Consider the following 22,440-nt stretch of genomic DNA (forward strand, 5'->3'; position numbering starts at 1 on the left):
AGAGCAAATACGTCGTCCAGAAAATAACCTGGAGTAACAAATACTTTGGAGGTAAGATTTAAAATATTTTCTTAATATTTCCTATTAAGAATGCCTTGGCAGATGCCATTTATGATCTCAGACTGAGAGCCAATTACATCAGGTCCGTATCACTGGAGGAGATGGGTATTCCCTATATCGGGGTAATTACTTTTTAAATAGAGACAGTTTATCCCATTCGGTGTCATCACTCCATGAGAAGCAGGGCTGTACAAGGATCAGTTTATTATAATCTCCTTAACGATCGTCTGGCATCTGCTCTTGCCTTAGGGAACGCTGCCCACAACCGCAGGGCTGAACTTTCAACACTGCGAGGGGCCCGGCCTCTGGTCTGCAGACAGCGTGGCATGGCTCTGTCAACCACAATGCTTTTCTGACGGACCCTATCATCAGAAACCAGGGCTCTTTCTTGAACGTCCATTCTGTCAGGCTCTGAGCTCCTGGAAGTCAGGGGCTCTACGCTGTCAAGCTCCGGTCCCACCTGCCTGCCATGTGGTACGTGTTTAACACACATATGAAGCGGCACAGAGCTTCCAGAAACTCTCCCAGGCAGAGGGCTGATGGGTGTATGGCATGGGACACAGAATGAATCTGAAACTAAAAGCAAGCTTTAAAAAGATACCTCAAAACCTGAGGAAAATCTGTTTCAGGAACTCAGAAGCCACGAAGATACTTAGGAGCCAGTAACTGTGTGGACACCAAGTAATACGAATCGAGTACAGCAGACTCCAGCTGCAGGGGCCAGGCACCCAAAGCGGGAGAGGCGAGGTGTGCGTTGTGTGGTTAGGTGGCGGGTTCTTTTATCATTTCACTTGTTGTTGAAGTTGAATGAATCCTTTAAGTAGATTTTGCTCAGATAAAACAATGTAATTTTCAATAAAATGCTAATTATCCAAAGACATTTAAGATGAACCATCAAAGAAGAAAATGCTTTCATCCACTCCACAGTTTAGTGGCCGCCTACCATGTGGCAGGTAGTAGAAAAACTAGGACGAAATGTCTTGGTTCTCACTGTCAAGAAGTTCCCTTGAGCACTGGGATGCAGCTGTGAAGAGGAATGTATTAACCTCACTTAAAAGGACATGTGCATATACAGCAGGGACACGGCGCAGGGGCACAGGTGTGCTGACTCTTCCAATTTGGAGGAGGTCCCCGAAGTGCTTAGGGCAGCAGGAGTGTAGGGGTGCCTCTTGGTGCCTTGGTAATCTGTCCCGACTACCCTGACAAACCACTTCTTTTTACTCTTCTTTTTAAAAGACAAACACTGATAATGGAAGCAGAAGTGATAAAAATTCCTCCAACAACTCACTCATGCACGTGCAAATGTTAATTAAGCCCCTAATGTGTGTAAACAACTGGACTAGGCAATGTAGGACATTCTTAACACCATTAAAATACCTGCGCAACATTTTCCATGTTGCCGTTTAAAGTTTAAGTGAATTTGTCCATCTACTCTGGATCTTGCCCTGGATATTTTTAAAAATCCGATTTTAGTTTTTCAGAGTCTTCTAGGGAATTGGCTCCCATCCATCCAATCTAAGTACACAAGCCACTTCAGTTAAGCCTTCTCCACCCGAGGCAAACGGCCTCTGAGAACTGGACTCCCTGGCACCTGCCTTCAAGGGGATCCTCATAAATAGTCCGTCTGTGTGATTAATGTGACTGACGTGAAAAAGGTGTGTTATCAAATTAGAAAGGAGATAAATGCAGTGCCTAGCCCCCCAAAAATAGGACTAGAAAAGGAGGAAGAACACCTATTCAAAAAGACAAAGTGCAGAACTGGGCACAGCTCAGTCTCCTGGCGAGCAGCATCTTGGGCACAGCTGTATTGGGAGGATGACTGTGTATCGTTTCAGAGGACCACCCAAATGCTGGAACATGACATTAATTCCAAGTATGATTGCCCAGGCCTGCTCAGTACATACTGCCTTTTTTTTTTGAGACGGAGTTTCACTCTTTCTGCCTAGACTGGAGTGCAATGGCGTGATCTTGGCTCACCGCAACCTCTGCCTCTCAAGTTCAAGCGATTCTCCTGCCTCAGCCTCCCGAGTAGCTGGGTTTATAGGCACGCGCCACCACACCTGGCTAATTGTGCGTGTGTGTGTTTTTTTTTTTTTTAGTAGAGACAGGGTTTTTCCATGTTGGTTAGGTTGGTCTCGAACTCCTAACTTCAGATGATCTGTTCACTTTGGGCTCCCAAAGTGCTGGGATTACAGGTGTGAGCCACTGTGCCCGGCCCCTAATGCCATTTCTATTGTTATTAGCCCTGGCTTTCCCTTGGGGTATCCTCTCACTCCCTTTCTTCTAGGTTACAGAGTTTAGATGAAGTTGACCTCACCCCTTGACACTTAGGAGGAAGAGAAGCCCCTTTTCTGTCTGGTCAGCTGAGAGGTCAGGGCGGCAACCCAGAGCTGCGGGGGCACCTTGCTTCCATGCGGGAAGGACTGGCCTGACTGAGCAAGTGGAGGCTGGGGGTGGAATGGGGGTACGAGGATGATGGTAACTTCAGGCCACAGATCCAGCTGTGCCTGGATTTTGGTTCCACGAGCCAACAGATGGCATTTCATTTGCTTGTATGTTTAAGCCACTGTGGTTCAGTTTCACTCACTTGAGACAGAAGCCAAAGTCTTGAGTAATATTGTGTACTTAATAAAATCAATTACACTTATAAAAAACTCACTTGTCATCAGTGTGACACAGTACAAAGAACTAAATGGAAGTCAGGAGTAGGTTCTAACGTGGAGTCTACTTTCCTGCCAATTCTGCTAGTGACTTTGATCAAATCACTCTTTCACAAGCGGCCTCTTCTGTAAAACAAGGATTCTCTGAAAGAGGAAGATGAATGTTGGAGGAACTTAAGACAGAACAAAGGCACCAGAATAGCAGGCTCGGAAGAGGCTAGAAGGCCTGTACCCTTTGTATATATAACTGCTCTCAACCTTAAGGTACAGCATGCCATTGGAGGAATATTCCAGAAGGCCAGTACCTGGCTGCAGCAAAAACAATGCTAACGGGAATACAGGAGACAAGGGGGATTTGTAACAGGGCTCAATTCCTAGTAGCACATGCAGCAACAAGAGCAAATTTAATCTGAAAATGTGATTTTCCCCCCTTTGTCCTTGTATCAGTTAAAGTTCGAAAGGAGCAAGAACTGTAGTTAGAAATATTCCTTTTACGTCATCTGACCTAAGAAATCTCAATTTCTTTTAAATTGTACATCATGTAAGTCCAAAGTAATCAAATACACTTAGGTATATTCAAACTGAAGAGGAACCATAAAATTAATGCAAATCATTTAGAGGTTTTCTATTCCCTTAAGGCAGGGTCTAGATGGTCCTATCTCACCCCATGAGTGGGGTAGGGAGGACCGTGAATCGTGGACCTCTTTTTAGGCACTCCCTTTAGAAGCATGAACACCACAGCTCAAACATGCAGAGAAGATCAATGTAGTACCTGGGCAAGGACAGGTACATTCATGAAATGGTCACATTTTGGAAGTTAAACCACCCAAAAGAAAAACAGGCAAGATATATATGTATGTATATGGAATTAACAGAAAAATGAATGCGAACAGTCAATTAACCTGCAAAAACAGTTTTCCTTTTTTAAAATTAAAACAATGTGATAGCATTTTCTCATCTGCCAGACGCTGAAAAGGAGATTAAAATGCTGGTTAAGAATGGGCAAATATGTACTCACAATCGTTTCAGCTTTTTTAGAGAGCAATTTGGCAACATCTATTAAAATCTTAAATCAATTACAGCCCTTGTGTTTTATCATTTACAACAGCAATTTGCCAACTAACTCAAATAGTATAAAATGTACCCTCAAATAGGAAAAAAATATATATGCATATGTATATGCGTGTATAAATATATACTTATATGGGGGAGAAAAAAGGAGGAAAGTAAATGAGGCAAAATGTAAACAAGTGGTGAATCTGGGTAAGGGATACTATATGGGTATTTCTTGTACTGGTCTTGCAACTTCTAAGTTTGAAATCCTGTTTATATAAAGTTTAAAACATAAAAAGAATTTGAATCTTAAAATAGAAAGTTCCCCAAGACATGATGTTAAATAAAAAGAGCAAATGCTAAGAACAAATTATGTAGTATGATCTCATATAAAAGAGTATAAATTCATAGAACAAGATAGAAATGACACACATCAAACTACTGATGTTCTCTGGGGAATCCAGTACTCAGAGGGGACAGGTAATAGTGAACTCTTATATTTTGCTCAAAGTACTACTAAATTACTTGTGCAAAAATGTATGTCATTTATATATTCTTTTTAGAACAGGATGTGTGTGAACATTTCTGGAGCTGTGACATCAATAAACTTCATTTGCAGGGAAAAAAACTCTCGAAGTCTGCAGCAGGGATTCTCAGAGTGAGAAGGAAAACACTCCCTGAGAAACCCTGGTTCCCTATCCAGAGTGAGGGGGTCACTGGACTCCACACAGCTCACACTTGACTCTTTCCCTCAGGACGTGACTGTTAAAGAGCTGGCAGGGTTCATTCCCTAAACTTCTGATGGGAATCAGAACATGCAATTCCAAATATGCCACTTTTGAATAGGATTATTTTGAGCTAAAGGCAACTGAGAAGCAACAGATGCAGAATGAACTCTCTGCCCTCCCCATTTCTGCCTAAAAGGGCTTAAATTCCTATCTCTAAAGGTATTCCCACTTTCCTGTACCAGGAAAAGGAAAACAACTCATTACCAGAGAGATGAAACTGGGCCAAGACTGCATCAGCAGACCTTACTAAAACAGCCTTTGTCTTCCATTAGTTTCCCTGTATATCTACCTCCCTACATTTTACCACCTGCAAGACGCCTAGAAACCCCACTTTCTTTTGTCTAGGAACTTCTCCACAATTTATCATCCTTTGTTAAAATGGTATATAAGCTCTCAAGCCTAACCACTTCTTTGGGGTTTCCTCTTTTGTGTGGAGACCCGTTGGGCACAGAAAATTTAAAACACCAATTAAATGTATATGCCCTTTTCTCCTGTTAGTATGTCTTTTGCCACTATAATTCACAGGCCCCAGCCACAAACCTAAGAGGATAGAGGGAACACTCTCCTTCCTCCTAGACTTTTTTGGCTGGCTGAACTTGTTATATTTAATTCATATTTTACATAAAACAGGAGGTGATTACAAAAGGGGAGCTGATGCTTCAAGGAAAACTACATTGAATGATTTGGAAAGGCTCTAGACTAAAAACTACTGTCAAAACTAGGTGTGAGAAAATGAGAAAAATCAAAAAGGCTAGGACTGTACTCAGATTTATAAGAACACCTGCGTTTTGCTCTGCTTTGAAGAAATCCAAACTGGTGACAGTAAGTGGTACATTATGAGCATGCTTGTCACAAGAGAGGACTCCAAGCAATGAATCCATAACTCAAAAGGCCTTGGCTCTTCCAACAAGCGGCAAATGCAAGCACTCCCTTGGAAAGGGCCTTGGTTCAACATCAATGATTGGAAAATAATGCACATTTATAAAGTTTTAAAATAAAATCATTATGGTGCGCATGTTTTTAAAGATTCCTGGGAGTAAGCAGACTGGCTCCAGCTGGACAAGAGCATCATCTCTAGGGGCTCTGTGCCTGAAACTCTGCACTAGAATTCTTAAGCACATGCAGGTTTGAGGACCCCTGTGCTCACTCTGAGGAACTGAGGAACCCACCTGCTGCTGGGCATCACATCATTCTGCCTGAGGATGCCTATTAAATGCTCAGAAAGGAGGGAGGCTGTGCATCTGCTTGTCTCAAAGGACTACTCTTCTCTCATTTGATTTTTAGCTCTGGACCCTTTCCCTGTGTAAGTGGGTTTGCTCTTGAAAAGAATAAGCAAGGCCGGGCGCGGTGGCTCAAGCCTGTAATCCCAGCACTTTGGGAGGCTGAGATGGGCGGATCACGAGGTCAGGAGATCGAGACCATCCTGGCAAACACGGTGAAACCCCATCTCTACTAAAAAATACAAAAAACTAGCCGGGCGAGGTGGCGGGCGCCTGTAGTCCCAGCTGCTCGGGAGGCTGAGGCAGGAGAATGGCGTGAACCCGGGAGGCGGAGCTTGCAGTGAGCTGAGATCCGGCCACTGCACTCCAGCCTGGGCGACAGAGAGAGACTCCGTCTCAAAAAAAAAAAAAAAAAAAAAAGAAAAGAATAAGCAAGATAACACATGTGGAAGCCTCTAGCATGGACCCACTATATAGGACATATCAATCATCTGTCGGGTTTCAAACTGCAATCTTTCTTGATCAACCCCTCAAACACACTTCTAATTTGCTGTAACTTGACTTCAAATGTCTTCTCTTTTCAAGTGGAGGTTTTCTGCTGTGGCTCCAGGGAATAGCTGCTACCTTTGGGCACTGGTCTGCTAACTTTTTGGTTTTTTTTTTTTTTTTTGAAACAGGGTCTTGCTCTGTGGAACGGGCTGGAGTGCAGTGGTGCCACCACAGCTCACTGGAGCCTTGAGTTACTGGGCTCAAGCAATCCTCCCACCTCAGCCTCTTAAGCAGTTGGGACTACAGGCAGCATGTAGTCACAATGCCTGGATAATTTTTTTTTAAAACACATTTTTAAAACCTACGAAAATATTTTTCATTTTTATAAAGATGGGGTCTTACTATGCTGCCCAGGTTGGTCTCGAACTCCTTGCCTCAAGCTATCCTCCAGCTTCAGCTTCCCAAAGTGCTGGGATTATAGGTGTGAGCCACTACACCTGGCCCGGTCTCCTGATTTCTTAACCTTCCCTGGGGTTAAGTTCTAATGTCTAAGATTAAATCAAAAAGGCCCTATAAAGCCCTGGGGTCTCTTTCTAGAGGGCAGCTGTGCCTCTTACACTTCCCTGATAACCACAGAGGAAAGGGAGACGGATCATCTATTCACGTTCTTACTGAGAGGAAACCACACTCCAGCTCCTCAGAAGCAGCCAGGTTTTCCTGAACACTTTCTCTCAGGAGCTTATTTGGTTGAAATGTTCATGAAATGCAACGTGTGCTAAGGTATTAATATTTCCTCAGTCATTTTCCTACTAGGTCTGTCGGCTTCAATATGAAGTCCAAAAGCCAACCCTATGTCACAACACTGATAAGGTTTATACCTATTTAAGTTTGCTACTAGCATTTTCTGAAATTTCATACTTAGGGAATGATGATGAATTACATGTTTGAATTCATGAAAGAGCAAAGTCATGATAATCCAGTTTTTAAAAGCAATTACTTCTTTTGTAGGATTAATTCATTAGGGAATTAAAGGAGCAAGAAATCACCATTAACATGGATAGACAGAAAGAGGACAGCAAGCTGTACCACCTAAATTTTAGAATTTCTCACATTTCTGAGTGAAATAATATATTCATCATTTAAACCTTTGTGTCATACTTAAGATAATTAAAAAGCAAACACATATGTGGTTGTTCTATAAAAGTAAGTGAGTGTGTGTGAAAATACTCCAGAAACACTCCTTCTTTGGGTTCACAGATATTCAAGTATCTGTGGTTTTTGGTGGCAAAAATATCCCCTCGGCACACATGACCAGTGTTTTGCATAGGGGATGGTTCGTTCCCAATGACTCCACCAGTATCTACTTCAATTAGTTCTAGAAAAACAAATCCGTTTCCTTACGTAGCTCTAAAATTAATCTGGAAAGTAAAAGCAAACAACTGCTTAAAAAGCGTCTGAGTGTGGACCAACAGCCTAACAGAGCTTCAGCGTGGCTTCTCATTCAGGAAGCATGTGCCGGAGGGCGAACGAGCGCTTTCTGAAATGTCTGTGTTTCTGGCATTTCTCCCCTCCTGCTCTCCTTCCCTCCTCTCTGAGCCAGAGATCCAGGCCACAAATGACTCCTTACAACCCTTGTCTTCCACGCGCACCCATTCTACTGGAATCATCCCATCCACAAGTACTTGCAGAGCACCGACTACACGGCAGGTGCCATTCTGGGCACAGTTTGATTTAGTCTGGAAAAACAAAATGCTTTCTTGGAGCTTACGTTCTAGCAGAGAGTATAACAAAGCTCTTCCCTGCACAGGGACCAGGGCAGCGACAGCACCGACCCTCCCGAATCCGCAGGAGGTCCGCTGTCAGGGGTTCCACCAGCTTTGCAGTTGCTTTCCCTCCAGAAAGACCTCCTCCTCGTTAATCTGCAAGCCTGATTCAGATCAAGGCCACAGGGGATGTCATTCACCACTGTCCTAAAAATGGTCCCTAACGGCTTCTATTTTCCTCTAACTAGAGACTATATTCTCAGTAGTATACAGGGCTCAGGGCTGATCTGACCAGCGCCCAGGCAGAAGTGAGAGAGGGGTAGAGATCATAGCCTCGGAGAAAAATGATGGTGAGGGCCTTGGAAAAATACTGTCATTCCCACTCCAACCTCCCAACTCTACAGAACAAGGTAAAATAATTTAAGATTCTACGCTTACACGTCCCTTTTGGTTTAACCAATGCCACACGTGTGGATGCTTTTTAGAAAGGAAGTCACTAAATCCTCATTTAAATGGAAGCTATTACCTTCCTTATATAAGAAATATAAAGGAATGAAGGTTTTTGCTGCCAATTGTTTCACATGTGGTGAAAGTGGAATGTGGATCTGGCGAGGGCTGCAGTTCATTTGGAAAGAACTCACACACGAGGGGGAACCAGCAAGACCGCACTGGAGGTGGTGACCACCCAAAACAGGACGTAACGACTACGGCTCTTAACCCTGTTGGCGCAAAGTTTTGAAAATCAAGGGTTCCCACAACAAAAAATGTACACACACACACAAACTCTCTCTCTCTATATACACACACACACACACACACACACACACACACACAACTTTTGTGGACAAAATAGGTGGCCCACAGATCTACAGCCTCCTAAGAGCTGAGATCAGGTATAGCCAAGTAGGTCAGATGCAGTGGCTCATGCCTGTAATCCAGCATTTTGAGAGGCCAAGGCAGGTGGATCACTTGAGGCCAGGAGTTTGAGACCAGTCTGGCCAACATGGTGAAACCCGTCTCGACTAAAAATACAAAAATTAGCCAGGATTGGTGGTGGAAGTAAATGAATGCATAGCTCCATTCATTCATAGTAATGGATGGTTAGCTGTGTTCCAATAAAACTTTATGTATGAACACAGAAATCTTAATTTCTTATATTTTCACGTTAGTAAATATTCCTCTTGATTTTTTTTTCAAACATTAGGAAATGTAAAATCCATTCTGAGCCTTCAGGCCATACAAAACCAGGAGCGGGGCAGGGCCAAGCCCACGGGCTATACATCGTCAATCCTTTTTGGCAGCACTACAGTCCAGGACCGTGCCTGGCCCCTAAGTTATTAATGAAGACGGAGGTGCTTATCTGTCCAGGAGGCAACAAGCAATGCTGGGAAGAATGTCAGTGAGGCACGAAGGTACACGCTCTAGTTCCCCTTCGGGCTTCGGTTCTCTCCATGAGCATCACCTTCTCTCTGGACTCAACTTCCCTAACTTCAAAACAGAGCGTGCTATTAAGTGAGTCCCTTCTACCTCTGAACTTCACTGATTCCTCACACACAACTAAGTAAGAGAAAACTGTCCCCATGAGGTCAGCAACATAGGAAGTCAAACCTGCAAACAAGTTCACAAGCTCCAACGGAGCTTGAAAAGGCACCGTTTGGGTCAAGTGTGTATCTGAAAAACACTGGCAAGATGGCACCTTCCTGTCAAAGGGAAACCCCAGATTTCAGTTCATATTCCACTTCTTTGCTACACAAGGGCCTGGACCAAGGAGAAAGTCTGCTGAATGCACCACAGCAGGATGGTTAGAATGTCTTAGTGACCACGTCTCTAGAGGAAAGCAGCTCCCCAAACAAACCAACACCATTGTATTTTGTTTGCTATTATTCTACTGAGCTTGGGCTGGGGGAGACAAACACAGGTAAAGGGACAATTTTTTTTTTTAGGGGGGTAGACGGAGAATCACTCTGTCACCCTGGCTAGAGTGCAAAGGCACCATCTCAGCTTACTGCAACCTCTGCTTTCTGGGTTCAAGCAATTCTCGTGCCTCACCCTCCTGAGTAGCTGGGATTACAGGTGCACGCCACCACACCTGGCTAATTTTTGTATTTTTAGTAGAGACAGGTTTTCACCATGTTGGCCAGGCTGGTGTCTCGAACTCCTGACCTCAAGCGATCTGCCCTCCTCGGCCTCCCAAAGTGTTGACACTACAGGCGTAAGCAATCCGCGCCCGGCTAAAGAGGCAATTTTAAGACTACAACTCAGAAAGGAGAGAGAGGAGAGGGCCAGGTGGTGGGGGGCCCCTGAGCAGATGGAGAAGACGGGACAACGTGCGGCCCTGGTGCTGACAGAGAGAGGGAGCCAGAGGGCAGGGGAGGGCCGGGTCGCAGACACACAGGGCACACCTGCTACTGAAGGCAATGGGGTGGAGGTACCAGTGGACACCACTCTCGTCCAAGAATGACTGAAAAGGGATGGGAGCTGTCAGGAAGCAGGAAGCCCTATTAGAAAGCTCCAGCAGGTGAGAAGTCATGAGGACTTGTAAGAGAAAACTGTGGCCAGCACAGCATGGCAAGTGAGGAGAAGGAAGCCACCTGTGTGAACTCCCAGTTGTGCTGTCCTGGGAGATGGACAGGTCACGGCACAACCAAGGCAGCTGCAGAACTCAGGAGCAGGGCTGGGTGTGAGAGTAAAACAGAGGACACCACCGGTGCCAGGCAGACTGGGCTCTGACAGGGGGAGCAATGGCACCTGCACTGCCGATCAAAACAGAGAAACGAGCCCGGCTCCCAAAGGTCCTAATGGGTTAGCAGTGCCCCCACTGAAAGGCATTCCTGGGTATTCAAACGGATGAGCAAAATAAGAACCAGCACTTCTATATCAACGCTGGCCACACTTAGAAGAAAACGCTAACACGAGACAAGACTCAGCACTTAAGAGGTGAAGACAGGTATACAGCTTCAGAAACGTGCTGTAAAAACTTACTCCCCTAATAACCTAGTTAGAGGGAGATACTGTTTAAAGCAAGTCAGTGTGGTAGCACAGTCTGTGGATGGCGAATTACACAGAGACAACTAGTGCCGAATTAAGAGAAATACCAAAGGCTTCAAGCGAAGAAAGGAGAAGCTGGCAAAATCTCTGCAAGTCTCCAGCAGATGCTGCGAGAATCCCCGGACGCTCCATAGCTCGAGGCCTGATCTCTAGAGAAGGACCCACGCCCTCTGGGATCACCACGGAGCCGGAGGCAGCTCCCTAGACACTCACCTTTCCCGTTAACAGCTAAGCCTGTGGCCATGGCTGCAGTCACAGGCCCGGGCACCTGAGGCACTAGTGGATGTATCCTGGGCCTGCTCCCCATCCTGGCCCTCTCGGCACCGGGGCCCAATAAAGCTCCGACAGGCTTTTCTGCTGCCACTTCGGGTGCCACTGTGTCCTCCTGACCCTGCTCGATGGGGTCCAGTTTCTCGGGGCTCTCGCTCTGAAAGCCGTCCACTGCGGTCCTGCTCTTAATGGGGCTCTTAGGCACGAGGATCTTGATACCTGACTTCGCTAGGTCCATGTTCTTCCGGCTGGAGAGAGATGCAGCTGTGTTCTTCCTGAACTTCTGGCTGGCAGCAAACAGCTGGCTGTTTTTGGATTCGTGGTCTTTCCCAATCACGAGTGCCTTAGGAGAGGTCTTAGAAAAGTTGCTGTTGGTGGATCTGGAGATTTGTTTCCTAGCATTGTTGGGAGAGGTCCTGTTTGTTCTGGTCAACGTGCTCTCCTTCTGCTTCTCCGTGTGGCGTCTGTTGAAGTCGTGGATGTATTCCTCACAGTTCACGAGGTGCTGCTCCGGCTCCCAAGTGTCATCCTCGCTGTCATAGCCTTTCCACCGAACCAAATACTCCGTCTTCCCTTTTTTATTTTTCCTTTTGTCAACAATCCTTTCAACCTGTTTATAAAAGGAAAAAAATAGTTTTTAAAAAATCAAAATTTGGGGTAAAAGTCCAAGTTTAATTAGGAAACATCAAAAATAGCAAAAACCACAAAAGATTATAAAAATGATCTCTTCCCCAACCCCAATAAAACAGTAATAGGCCATTTGGGGTGTAAGCAATTTCCCTGAAAGTCAGTCAAACAAGACACAACATTTTTATGCTGAGAACGTGTGGATATGCATTAGGTGACTTATGGTTCTTGTGACTAGAAGGGGCTCTCTGTTATTTCTGTGTTGAAGCCTGACCAGCGAGTTGGTTTCCATACTCATGGCTGGAGCAGCTCGAGGCATCTGCAGCTGTGCCTGGTAATCCCAGGGTACCAGCAGCAGACACCCAAGCAACAGCCTGGAGTGGTGACGGCAACGAGCTACCAGGGGCTGAGAACCTTCTGCGGTGTGACACTGCCATCAAAGAAACATATGATCTGTATCATTCAGAAGCACTCAATTAAAACTAAAAAGGTCAACAGAGAACATCACACTTGATTGTAACAAAACAGTCTAGAGTGATCGGATTATTATTTTCAAATCTTGGTTTTAATTAATTTTACACTAACATCTTTCAATGGAGGTGCTGTTAATCGTTGAAATGGATGACCAATACATTCTGGATCAAATTTGTCAATTCACACAACCCTGCCTTGTAAGCATGTTTTATGACTGTGACAAATTCTACTACCATGACATCCGAAGTGCAAATGGAAGCGAGATCTTCCACAATTCACATGAACAGGAATTATCTGACATAGTGCCTCCATACGTTACTGGAGAAACGCCTAGAATCTGTTGTTACATTTCCAGGAGAAACACCTAGAATCTGCTGTTACATCTGCAGTTAATATAAAAGCATCAGCCTGCATCCTGGGGGCAGTATGTGACTCTGTATCTTGTGGGCAGAGGCCTACAGTCACGGAGTGGCTCTTTAATTAAGAATGCAAGGTCTGAGCCTATCAATTATTAAGAATATCAGTACATTTCTGGCAGTTAGAGGTAGGTCGGACTACACAATGGCATGCCTGGTTCTCTAACATCCCCAAATACTTGAGCCTAATGAGTAGAAGTGCAGATGATCGTAGAGAACGGGAGAATACTCCAATCCCCATCATTTCATCTACTCTCAAAGAAACAAAAAACTCTCCTGTTTATCTACCTAAGATACAGAAAATTGAAGCCGTTAACTACTGAACAGCCCTAAAACTAAAGATATATTACTGCTCCCGAGCAAAAAGGATTAGGAACAGAAAGATCTTAGCTCATCACAGGGCCGATTTCACGTCTGACAGATCTCCACATTCAGTAATTAATGTCAGGTCAGCAAGTGCGAGGCCACGCAGGCCACATCAGAGCAGGGAAAGCTTTCGAAAGTCATGTTTCCCCTGCTCTTCCACTTGTGAATAGTTGTGTATGAGGGTGTATTTCAATGTAAGTAAAAGACATGCTTCTGGAAAAGTCCATATAACGATGTTTCTGCAGAAACAGTTTAAGAGTTTTAAATGAAAAGGGGCAAAGAGATTATGTCTTGTAGGAAAGCTATGTTTAATGTTCCCCCCTCCTCCTGCCCAATTTCCGCTCCAGAAGCGGGCAGTATACTAAACCAGAGTACGCCTGTTTGCTTTCCTCCGTGTCCTTAGAGCCGAGGCAGGAGTCTGGTGGAGCACAGTGCATTTCTTTCCCCTCCCTCCTTAACCATGTACCACTGGTCCCCCCAGGGCCAGCATCCCTGGGGACCTACAGCTGCCAGGCCCCACGCAGATCCTGCCCCTCCCTCCCCAGGAAATTGAGCAAAGAGGAAGAGCAACAGTAGCCTCCACAGCTAAGGGTAGGTGTGTGCTCCGTGTTAGGCATACTCACTGGCCGGACTGAGTATACATAACAAAGTCATAGTGGACATATTAGACCAGGAGTTGGCAAACTTTACATAAAGTGCCAAAGAGTAAATGTCTTAGGCTTATGCGCCATCTGGTCTCCCAATCACTTAACCCTGTTCCTGTAGCAAGGAAGTAGCCAGACACAATATGTAATGAACGAAATGGCATTAAAGACAAAAACAAAAACCCCTCTACCTATGGACACTAAAATTTGAATTTTATCTGTCGCACATCATGAAATATTATTATTCTTTTGATGTTTTTCAGCTAGTAAAAAAAAATGTGGACCAGGCGCGGTGGCTCAAGCCTGTAATCCTAGCACTTTGGGAGGCTGAGGCGGGCAGATCACGAGGTCAGGAGTTCAAGACCAGCCTGGACAACATGGTGAAACCCCGTCTCTACTAAAAATACACAAAATTAGCTGGGCAAGGGGGTGCACACCTGTAGTCCCAGCTACTCGGGAGGCTGAGGCAGGAGAATCACTTGAACCGGGAGGTGGAGGTTGTGGTGAGCCAAGATCGAGCTTCAGCACTCCAGCCTGGGGGACAGAGCGAGACTCCGTCTCAAAAAAAAAAAAAAAAAAAAAAAAAAAAATGAGAAAGAAAAAAGGTATGAAAACCATCTTTTGAGTTAACCGGCAGGCAGCCATAGCTTGCGATCTCAGCATCAGACTGTGAAGGAGCAATAACATCCGGGGCAGGCAAACTGCTCCATTAATTCCTGCGATGGAAACATTATACAAGTCTGACAAGAAGGAAACTCTTCACCCAGCAACAGCAGAGTATACATTCTTCTCAAGCACACACAGGACACTCGCCAGCACAGACCATATGCTAAGTCTTAAGATAAGCTCAGTACATTTAAAAGGATTGCAATCATGCAAATTCTATCTGCAAATGGGGATGATACTGAAAATAACAAAGAAGTTGGGAAAATTCATAAATATGCAGAAATTAACCCATGCTAAATAATCAACGGGCCACCTCCCCCCAAAATGTCTTAAGAGAAGTTAGAAACTTTGAGATAATGAAAACAACACAACATACCAAAACTTGTGGAATTCAGCAAAAGCAGTGATGGGAGGGAAATTTCGACCAGTGAACACCCACACTAAAAAGAAGACCTCAAATCAGTAACCTGAACCTGTATCTTAGGACACTGGCAAAAAAGGAAACTAAACCCAAGGCAAGCAGAAGAAAAGAAACAGAATTTAGAACTTAATAAACTGAAAAACAATATTTTAAAAGCAACAAAACCAAAAGTTTCTTTTTAAAAAATTAACAAAATAGACAAACTTTTAGTTATTCTGATTAAGAAAAACAGAACATCCACATTTCTAACACCAGGAATTAAAGAGGGAACATTACTACAAACCATATAGAAATAAAAAATTAAAATACTATGAACAACTATATGCCAATAATTTTAACAACTCAGATGAAATAAACAAATTCCTAGAAAGATACAAACTAGTCAAATTGAATTAAGAACATCTAAATAGACCTATATAAGACTGATCATCAAAATCTCCCTTAAAGAAAAGCATAGGATTACATAGCTTCACTGGTGAATTCTATCAAAATTTTAAATAATTAGTACCAGTTTTTCATAAACTCTTCCAATAATTGGAAGAGAAAACAATTTACCACACTTTCTACGAGGCCACTATTTACCCAATACCAAAACAAAAGACATCACAAGAAAGCTATAGGCCTATACCTCTTTTATGAATATAGACACAAAAAATCCTCAACAAAACATTCGCAAATTGAATTTTGTAATATATAAATATGACCATGACCAAGAAGGATTTATTCCAAAAATGCAAGGCTGGTTTAATATGTGAAAGTCAATTAATGTTCATATGCCACATCAATAGAATAAAGGGGGAAAAATCACATATTGTTTCAATAGGTGCAGAAAAAACACTTGAGAAAATTCAACACCTCGTCATGATTTAAAAAAAAAAAAAGAAGTCAATAAACTAGAGGGAACTTCCTCAACTTAATAAAGGGAATCTACGAAAAACACACAAATAACATCACGCTCAATACTGTAAGACTAAAAGCTTCCCCGTAAGATCAGAAAAACACGATGTTTGTTCTTGCCGCTTCTATGCAACATTGTACTGGAGTTCTAGCTAGCTCTGGCTGAGTGATTAGACAAGAAATACAAAGATACCTGAATTGGAAAGGAAGAAGTACAATTATTGCTATTTGCATATGACATACTCTTCTATATAGAAAAGTTTAAGGAGTCCATTAAAAACTATTAGAACAAAGAAGTTCACCAAGATTGCAAGATACAAATCAACATACAAAATCAATTTTTAAAATGGAATAATTGCATTTTATTTCTATACAGTAGCAATGATCAAACTGAACATGAAATTAAGAAAGTCTCAGTTATAATATCATCAAAAAGAAAAAAACAGGAGTAAAACAGGTGTAAAACTTATAAAGTGGAAACTATAAAACATTATTGAAAAAAGTAATTAAATGGAAAGACATTCCATGTTCATGGATCAGGGGACTTAATACTGTTAATACCATAAAACTCTCCAAATTGATCTTCAGATTCGATGTGACTCTTATTAACATTTAAGTTATTTTCTTTGTAGAAACTAGCATGCTAATCCCAAAATTCACATGGAATTGGTAAGGTCTGAGAACAGCCCAAAAAATCTTCAAAAAGAAAAAGTTGAAGAACTCACATTAACTGGTTTCAACTTAATACAAAGCTATGGTAATTAATACACTATGATATTGGCAACATGGAACTACAGACATAGCTTAATGGAAGAGAGGGCCCTGAAATAAACTCCCCTATATATGGTCAAATATTTTGGACAACAGTGCCACGACCATTCCATGGGGAAAAGAATAATCTTTTTAACAAACAATGTTGGGACAACTGGATATCCATATGCCAAAGAGGCAAGTTGGACCTCTACACCTCATACCATACATTAAGTTGATCAAAGATCTACAAGAAAGAGTGAAAATTATAAAATTCTTAAAAGAATATAGCGGTGTAATTTGTTGTGACTTTAGGCAGTGATTTCTCGGATGCGGCACCAGAAGTAATGGTAACAAAAGAAAAAAAGTGGATTAAACTAGACATCAAAATTAAAAACTTTTGTGTTTCAAAGAATACCACCAAGAAAGTGAGAAAACAACCTAGAGAATGGGAGGAAAAAAATTTTTTTGATAAGGGACTTATATCAAACATATAAAGTTTTACAGTTCAACAATAAAAAGACAACCCAGTTTAACAATGGCAAAGGATCTGAATAGACATTTCTCTGAAAAAGATACACAAAGGACCAGTAAAGCACATGAAAAGATGCCCAACATCATTAGCCATCGGGGAAATGCATATCACAACCACAGTGAGGTACACTTCACAGCCGATAGGATGGCTGTAATAAAAACGATAGGCCAGGCGCGGTGGCGCACACCTGTAATCCCAGCACTTTGGGAGGCCGAGGCGGGCGGATCATGAGGTCAGGAGATCGAGACCATCCTGGCAAACATGGTGAAACCCCGTCCCTACTAAAAATACAAAAAAAAAAAAAAAATTAGCCGGCGTGGTGGCGGGTGCCTGTAGTCCCAGCTTCTCGGGAGGCTGAGGCAGAAGAATGGCGTGAACCTGGGAGGCGGCGGAGCTTGCAGTTGAGTGGAGATCATGCCACTGCACTCCAGCCTGGGTGACAGAACGAGATTCCGTCTCAAAAAAATAAAAAATAAAAATAAAAAATAAATAAATAAATAAATAAAAAGGGTAAGTCCTGGTGAGGGTGGAAAGGAATGGGAACTGTCATGTACTACTTGTGGTAATGTAAAATGGTGCAGCCACATCGGAGAACAGTCTGGTTGTTCCTCCAATAATTAGAGTTATCATATGACCCAGCAACTCCATTCCTAGGTATCTACCCAAGAGAAAGAAAACTTGTCCCCACCAAAACTTATACAAGAATGTTCACAGCAGCACTGTTTATAATAGTCAAAAAGTAGAAACAATCCAAATGTCTACTAATTGATGAATAAATAACAAAATGTGACATATCTATACTACAGAATATTTATTCAGCCACAAAAACGAATGACGTACTGATACATACAACAACATGGATGGACTTTAAAAACACTACACTATGTAAAAGAAGCCAGTCACATATATGATGCCATTTATAAAAAATAACCAGAATGGGTGTAATGCACTCCGCCCTTCCCTAGATACTAGCATTGCTGCTCTCCTTCCACCAGGACACTTACAGAGACAGAAAACAGATTAGTGGCTGCTTAGGGCTGGGGGGAAGGTAATAGGGGTAAATAGGGAGATGATAGCTAACGGATACTAGATTTCTTTCTGAGGTGATGAAAATGTTCTAAACTCAACTGTGGTGATGGATACAAAACAGTACATGTTAACAGCCACTGATCTATAATTTAAATGGTTAAACTGGTACGTGAGTTAATTTCAAAAAAGCAGTTTAAAGAAAGGAGGAAGTGAAATAAAGACACTTTCAGATGAGTAAGAGCTAAAAGAACTTTTTGCAAGAGACCTGTCAGGAAACTTAAAGGGTCTGAGATTTCACCTGCTTGCAAACTACCAAGCTATAACTTGTTTTTGACATTTTCACGGATGCTGGCAGAAGACATGAGTCCTCATCAGAGAAACAGTCTGTCTCCCCTTATCAGTGGGGGATATACTCCAAGAACCCCTGCCGACGCCTGAAACCTCGGATAAAACCCAGTCCTATACGCACTCTGATCCATCTGATAACTGAACCAGCTACTAAGTAACTAATGAGGTGGTAGCATTTACAGCATCCAGACGCCGAACAAAGGAAAATTCATGTCCTGGGCAAGACACGTCAGGACAACATAAAATTTCATCACCCTACTCAGAAGCGTACACAAGTTAAAATAATGAATTGGCTGGGCGTAGTGGCTCACGTCTGTAATCCCAGCACTTTGGGAAGCTGAGGTGGCAGCACTGCTAGAACCTAGGAGTTTGAGGCCAGCCTGGGCAACACAGCAAGACCCTATCTCTACAAAATATAAAAAAATGAGCTGGGCATAGTATGCAGTACACCTATAGTCCCAGCTACTTGGGAGGCTGAGGTAGGAGGATTACTTGAGCCAAGGAGGTCTAGGCTACAGTGAGCTGTGATCACATCACTGCACTCCAGCCTGGGTAACAGAGTGGGACCCTGTCTCAAATAAAAAAAAATTATAAGTAGTTTCCAAAATTTTTCATTTAACATTTTTAGGGCATGGTTGAATACGGGTAACTGAAACCGTGGAAACTGAAAGCTTAAAGGGTAAACGGGGACTACCGCTCTTCTACTCACAGTAGTAGCAGCTGTCAGTCTGTTAGTACTGCTTGTACCGGTTACCTAAGTCCGCAATTCCAGGGCAATACAAAGACAGTCAGGTAACAACTGCTGAAACAGTAGGTTACATTACAAGAAAGGATCCCTGAGCTTGGGGATCCCAAATGTTTATAACGGGCATGACTGCCCACTCCCATCACGCAGTAAACAAACTTACCCTACGGCCTGGAGACACTATCTATCTCCAAGGCTAACTGCTTACACCAACACTACTGAAAAGACAGTCCACAACAAACGCACTCACTCTCTTTTCCAGAGACATACAGAAATGCAAGAGATCCCTGGAGAACTCTCTCCCAACAAGACTCACTCCTTACATTTACACTGTCTTGGATTCTAGCAAATTTCCCTCTGAGTATCCACTCCATTAGCCACTCTGATCAATCTAATATAGGCCGGAACCAAATCCACTCAATTTGTCTCACACATTTAATAAAAGCTGCTATCAACAGGACTCCAAGCATCATGATGAGCCGAACTAAAATCCTGCCCTTAACCATGCTTCCCAGCATGCCGGACCCAGCCAGCTAAAGCAATACCATAAAATATCAGGGTCCACCTTAGCAAGCCATGTGGCTTTCTCCAGAAGCTTCTGAATGGACATTTCCTTTTGGTTGGGGCCACTGACACGGATAATACAGGATGTGTTAGCAATTGCATGAACTCTGTCTTGGCCGAAAGAAGGAAATCTACAGCAATCCTATCATCCATTAATGGATGTTTCCAGATGCTTTTATGGATCACTTCAGAGAACGTCACAGACAAATTTCCTACCACCATGTCCACGGCTCTCACAGTGGGGTAAGCTACCTGTAGGATGCACACACACGGTGGATCAATGATCCCTCTGGGGAGCTGCCCCAGATACTCAAGGGGAGCCTCATATTGGAGAATTCGCCGCTGTTCTATGAGGACTACGGGATCTAATTAATGTAGTTTTTTTCTTTACATACTCAAGGTTCTCTGATGATCACTGCTAAGGTGCAAGTCACCATGATTCTAGGAGGAAGATATGTTCTTCACACAGGGAGAGTGCAGTCTCAGTGTTGCACTGGTCCTGAAAAGTGCTGCTTACAATTACCAGCAAGCCCTGCATCACAGGGGCACAGGCTGACAGTGCCTTCAACATAGCTTTCTAGATGGCCACAGCTCTTAAAAGTCTACAGTTCAGTTCAATCATTGAGTCTTGCCCTTGTTTTTGGAGGAACTGCCTGACAGCGGTCAGTCCAATCTATCCTGTTTGCCTGCTCCATCAGTCAGGTGGCACTCATCTGTGCCATGGCCATGAGTATGAGTGGGCAGACAGCCAGAGGTGCTAGCAGGTGTTCTGCGTGGCAGGTGCAGGAGCTGGCACCATCCACTGCTGCTTCTGACAGAATTCTCAGCATGGGTCAAAGGAATGCACCAAATCGTCATCAGAGTGGTCTGGCAAGGAGGAATAGCAGATCCAAAAGCTTCACTTAGGTCCCTTGCAAAAATCTGGGAGAACCACACCAGGGCTTTTTCATCCCTGAGGAAGGCTCTAGGGGTGGTTCTGAATGACATGGATCATTAATGTTCCCTGTCCCAGAACTTCCCAAGGTATAATGCACTCCCCATTTCCCTAGGTACTAGCATTGTTGCTCTCCTTCCACCAGGACAAAATTGTTGTTTCCTATTTTGGGAGCTATTTTCACCTGTTTACCAATGATACCCTACTCATATCCAGCCCTTCTGTAAGCAAGGGCCAGATGCAAAAGGGACAAAGGCAATTTTAGGTCGCTTTCACAGACTGATTATGTCCTCCATGTTGACCAATCTGGGCCCCACAGTCATGGTAACATCTCACGGGTTATCACGTGGCTTTAATAAGGGCCAGGGGAGAATTTCCCAGAGCAGTGGAGCGGAGGGCAAGAATTTAAGTCAACTTGTTTGGGTTAAATTTCTCACTCTCCAGTGGGTCATCGTCATTAGCACTGGAACCCTCATCTGGGGCAGGAAGAGCTGGAATACTAGTCAATGTCTTATTAGACATTAACATTTTCCCACAGGTGTTTGTCTATGTCAGGGTAATCTCCCTGAGAGGGTTACACATCCCTAAAGCAGCCAGGATTCACTGCAAAAATCACTGAGCCTTTTACTGCCATCTCCCAGCGCATCTGAGGTTGGCAGGACCAGTGCTGGAAGAGCCAACCATGGGACAACCTAGCTGTTAGCCTCCTGCCTTAACAAGTCCCACCCTTTCTTCTCCCAAAAGAACCAGCCAGCATTCAGTTCAAACACTTTGTCTGCTTTCCACCCCTGGTGGTTATCAATTTCTCTCCTTTAACTTTTGAAAAGGGTCAGAACCATCTGCCCACCAAAGGGTGAAGATGTCCTCCCACCCAGAGAAGAGTTAGCAATAACCAGGGCATTGTTTGGGCAGCTGTGTTTAAAACCATCTCCCCAATCTCCCCTCATGAGCAGGCAGCAAAGTGGAGGACCATTTATCACTAGGATGACAATTTGGTCACCACGTCAGCTAAAATTCCCATGGATTTTCCTCAAATCTCACCAACTGATCCATGAGACTCCCATCCTCCTCTTTGAGAAAAACCACAAGGAAGACAGAAGCTAACAAGTGAGCTTGCCGCGGTCTCAAGAAAGCTCACGGAAGGCAAGCGACTCTTGAGTCATGGATCAAAGTGAACCAGGAGCAAGCGCGGTAAGCCAGGGTACCAGCATGTTCCTGCTCCTCAGTTCCCAGAGGATGACACCTCTGCGTGCAATGGACGATGTCACAGCAGCAGAACCCTGAGCTTCAAAAGGCAAACTTTCATGATGGATAGTGAGCATGCCTGCTGCAGCCTCTGGCAGGAGAAATGACTTCTGTCTTCTCTGTGAATGTCCGTGAAAGGGTAGTCTAGAAGAAACGCAGCCAGTGCACTGCTCGCAAAAGGTGCAGAAATGCAGGAGACCTATGGAGAATCATCTCCCAACGATTTCTATCATGAGAAAACTAACGAAAATTATTTGAGCTGAAGCAAAATGGTACTACCAGATGGAACCTGAGATACACAGCAAGAATGAGAACCGGAAATTGTGAATACCTGAGATACACAGCAAGAATGAGAACCGGAAACTGTGAATACCTGAGATACACAGCAAGAATGAGAACCGGAAATTGTGAATAAATATAAATAGTCG

The 22,440-nt window shown here is 43.6% G+C and overlaps 1 protein-coding gene across 5 annotated transcripts in view; it reads right to left on the reverse strand.

Moving 5' to 3' along the window:
* The window catches only part of CDYL (chromodomain Y like), a 177,710-nt gene that overhangs the window by 50,984 nt on the left and 104,286 nt on the right, over positions 1–22,440 (reverse strand). For 4 of the 5 annotated variants that reach the window (XM_015449933.3, XM_015449932.3, XM_045390466.2 and 1 more), the window contains exon 2: positions 11,295–11,961. In XM_015449933.3, the coding sequence (XP_015305419.2) occupies positions 11,295–11,961 (667 nt within the window). Of the gene's footprint in view, positions 1–11,294; positions 11,962–14,315; positions 14,437–22,440 lie in introns of all 5 variants that reach the window. The other variant, XM_065544479.1, reaches the window with a different exon arrangement.

This window comes from Macaca fascicularis, chromosome 4 (assembly GCF_037993035.2).
Source record: "Macaca fascicularis isolate 582-1 chromosome 4, T2T-MFA8v1.1".
NCBI lineage: Eukaryota > Metazoa > Chordata > Mammalia > Primates > Cercopithecidae > Macaca > Macaca fascicularis.